The sequence below is a fragment of the Cynara cardunculus genome (genome assembly GCF_001531365.2).
Source record: "Cynara cardunculus var. scolymus isolate 2C chromosome LG 17, CcrdV1, whole genome shotgun sequence".
Classification (NCBI taxonomy): Eukaryota; Viridiplantae; Streptophyta; class Magnoliopsida; order Asterales; family Asteraceae; genus Cynara; species Cynara cardunculus.
The window spans coordinates 15,767,860-15,772,168 of NC_037544.1; the positions used below are offsets into that span (position 1 = coordinate 15,767,860).

General features: G+C 37.4%; 1 protein-coding gene across 1 annotated transcript; it reads left to right on the top strand.

Annotated features, from left to right (window-relative positions):
• Positions 1-453: 453 nt before the first annotated feature.
• LOC112500382 (UDP-glycosyltransferase 74G1-like) lies at positions 454-2,699 on the top strand. The gene is made up of 2 exons (XM_025103867.1): positions 454-1,107; positions 1,928-2,699. The coding sequence occupies exons 1-2, from the start codon at positions 454-456 to the stop codon at positions 2,660-2,662; spliced, it is 1,389 nt and encodes a 462-aa protein (XP_024959635.1). The 3' UTR covers positions 2,663-2,699.
• Positions 2,700-4,309: the final 1,610 nt, after the last annotated feature.

Consider the following 4,309-nt stretch of genomic DNA (forward strand, 5'->3'; position numbering starts at 1 on the left):
GATTACTAAAAGTAAGGTTTTTAAGCCCAACCTAAAATGAACCTAAATGGGCTTCAGAAACTTATGCACATGGGTTGTTTGTTGCCCTGGGTAGTCGTCACTTGGGCCAGCGCTGTCTATACATGATTAAAAATGAAAGTTTTGTAGATATATAAGAAAAAATCAATGTTGATATTACAAATGTACGTAGGTTGATTTTACAAATGTACGTAGGTGATCATGGCTGCGGATGTTAGGAAATTTCAAAAAGGTACTGTAGACCAAAAAGCCTAATTTACTCTATTTGTTTAGAGGTTCTGTTAAAAGTAGTAGTGTCGTATGTCAATTCGCATCTTTAAATTACTCTTTTTAACACGATACAGGGAAATCCAATGATGGTGACATAAGCCATGACGTCATCACACTCAATATATGACCTCCAAGTATCATAGGCTTTCCTCTCACAAAACAACAATGGCTGCAGAAGATAAAACCAAAAAACCACCTCATGTTTTACTCTTCCCGTTCCCATCACAAGGTCACATAAATCCTTTAATCCAATTCGCCAAAAGATTAATCTCCAAAGGTGTCAAAACAACACTCATAACCACCATCTTCGTCTCCAACTCCATCCTCTCCAATCACTCCCACAACACCATTCCAATAGTATCGATTTCCGATGGCTTTGACGTGGGTGGCTTTGCAACTGCAGGCAGTTCCGAGATCTACCTCGAATCGTTCCGTGAAGTTGGGTCGAAATCACTTGCAGATGTGATCAGAAAGTTTCATAGTGAAGGAACCACCATTGATGCCATCGTCTATGATTCGTTTATCAATTGGACTTTGGATGTGGCCATGGAGTTCGGAATCGATGGCGGTGCTTTTCTTACTCAAGCTTGTGCTGTAAATAACATATATTATCAAGTTTATAAGGGAATCCTGTCAATCCCAGCGGATTCGACGGTTTCGGTTCCTGGATTGCCGGAGCTTGAATATTGGGAGACGCCATCTTTTGTTCAAAATCCTGGACCATACCCTGCTTGGTCTCACATTGTTTTCAATCAGTTCTCTAATTTCGATCAAACACGTTGGGTTTTCTCCAATACGTTCTACAAACTGGAAGAAGAGGTGGGTTTTTGTTTCTTTTTTGTTCGGTTAGTTATCAATATGATCATGAAATAAAATAAAGAGTAAACTACAAAGTTGGTCCTTGTGGTTTGTAAAAAATAACATTTTTCGTTATTTCAGTTTGAAATTACAAGATGATTATCATGGTTTGTAAAAACATCCGAATTTGGTCTCTTAGTCAAACAATCATCAAAAACTTACTTTAAACATGGGACATCCTCGTCATTTATTGATATTTTTGTCTTTTACCCGATTAAAACCTACAAGGATCAAAATCAAAAATCAACTTTGAATAAGTAAAATACATGAAAAAAATGATGAAAATGTTGCTTATTTAATAGAAGTCTTTAATCATGGTTAAAGGAGAAACTAAATTCAAACGTTATTATAAATCATAATGACGATCTTGTAATTTTGAATCTGTATAGATAAAAAAAATGTTATTTCCAACAAACCACTCGGACCATATTTGTAGTTGACTCCAAAATAAATCATAATAAAATTTATAAAATAAATTAAAGATAATTATAAAAAATAAGATTTTATTAGTTACAAATAACAATACAAACACCGAGAAATGGATGCAATTTCAACGATTTAAAATTTCATTATCATCAACTTTTATAGCTTAATTAAATTTAAGTTACGATATAATAGACTTTCAATTTTTTTTAATGTTCCTTGGAGAGGTAGCACAAAACATATTATAATGGTTGTATATTTAAGGGTCGTAAATTTTTTTACGACATGATATATATTGGTGATATACCCTTATAAGATCCGTCGATTATGCACTTTTTATGATTTGTGTTTGATTTAGGTGATCGAATGGATGAAAACATTGTGGCCATTAAGGGTTATCGGGCCAACGATTCCATCAATGTACCTTGATCGGCGATTACAATATGACAACGACTACGGGGTCAATCTCATCAAACCGAACCATAACGAATGCATGGAGTGGCTAAACGATAAACCAAAGGGATCAGTTGTTTATGTGGCGTTTGGGAGCTATGGAGAGCTTGTACCCGAACAAATGGAAGAAGTTGCATGGGGTTTGAAAGATAGTGACTTGAATTTCTTGTGGGTTGTGAGGGCATCGGAAGAGGAAAAGCTCCCGAAAGGGTTTGTAGATCGGGAAACCAAAAAGGGTTTGGTTGTGGCATGGTGTAGGCAACTAAAGGTGTTGTCACATGAGGCGGTCGGATGTTTTGTTACACATTGTGGATTTAACTCGAGTCTTGAAGCAGTAAGTTTGGGAGTACCCGTCATTGCAATGCCGCAATGGACAGATCAAATAACGAATGCCAAGTGCCTTGAGGATATTTGGGGTGTCGGAATAAGGGTTAAGCGTGACGAGAAGGGGATCGTGAAGCGAGTAAATCTGGTGTCGGGTATAAAGGCGATTATGGATGGCGAGCAAGGAGTTGTAGCAAGGAGGAATGCAAAGAAATGGAGGGATTTGACTAAAGAAGCCGTTGCGGAGGGTGGGAGTTCAGACAAGGATATCGACGTATTTGTATCCGACTTAAACCGTTCACGTTTACGTTCTTAGAAAGCATATTTAAAAACTTCATTTATGTAGTCTCAAGCCTCTGTTGCAAGTCGATCGGGCAGAATTGCTCAAAGAAACGAGTCTTGAAAGACTCCCAAGTCAAGCTTTCCAGTTCATCTTCAGTAAGGGATTCAAAAGTTGCATCCCACCAAGTGAGTGCACGTTCTGTCAACATTGCACTGGCATAATTCACTTTATCCTCGTTTAACACTCGAGAAATCCAGAATACCTTTTCGGTGTTTTGGATCCATTGCACTGCGGTTATTGGATCAGAGAGTCCGGTGAATTCAGTAGCGCCGCCACTATGAAAGTTTTTAAACGAGACCCTCTCAGATTTGGCTTTGGAGGAATCACCCAAGACTTTCTCTTTACCTTTTCCTGTGTCATGCTTAAACTGTTCAAAGGTTTGTTGAACGAATGTGGAGAGTCGTTTCATTAATCGTTCACCACGGGGAGACAAGGGTGTATCATCCTCATTCAAGTTGAGGTCGGGATCGTTTTCTCCAACATTAGGGTTTGTTGGAGTGTGACTAACAACATCATCATCGGCCATCGTCCTAAAAGGTGTATACATATAGAGAGTATTAAAACATATAGAGTATTAAACAACATCCTATCCATGGTCCCTTACCTAACTTTGGTCTCTCTTAATRGTYCATATCSSGTATAAATCATTGCTTAGTTACTATATAACATCAACGCCTAGTTTAAGTCTAGATACCGATATAGATACCAAGTTCACTTAAATCACTGCTCTGATACCATATTTGTAACACCACGGTTACATAACAAACAATTACCGAACCACCATTAAATTAATTTAGTTTTRAAAAAAAACCTCAAATTACGGGATAACGATATAGAGCCCAAGACACATAATTTAATACTTAAAGTTTACATAACGTGATCATCAGGGACATATCTACCCGGAACATACTAACTATTTACAATCCCAAAAGTTTAATATACATATTTATATATACCTAAACCAAAAGCAGCCTTCACCTGCAAATTCCTATCGATCACTCGACCTTGTTTTTACTTTTGCCCAATTTCCCTGAAAGGTTAAAACCACTAAAAGGGTAAGCTATAAAGCTTAGTGAATTCAGGTGAAAATATGCGGTTACAAAGCATTATATAAGCATACATACTAGGAAACGAAGAAGTACTCGAAAGCAAGTTTGCATAGTACCAAAGAAACATTGTAATTATACCACACAAAGTTATGTATAAAATGTACTTTCAACGAGGGAATCATCAAGAAAACATCGATACGATCAACATTATTCTTTTCGAGATCATGTAAGTTCAAATACCAATTAACTTTCACACAACTCATAAGACTTGGCACCGAATCCGTCCTTCCTCTCCCGGATTACACCAAAGTCCTATACTCACCCCCTGACTCCCACTGGGCAGTGAGTACGGCAGCCCCTATGATTGCCTCACCGGACTCCATGGAATATCGACAATCGGCACCCAAAACACATCACAATGATCAAAAGAAGCAATTTGACAATTCAAGGGGATATCCAAGATCTAACATGATTCATGGAAGAAAAGTAAAGCATATAAGCATATATAACCACAAAGTAACACATATCTCCACATAAACTCACAATGTTGTTAAATAAGTTCGGTTAATCA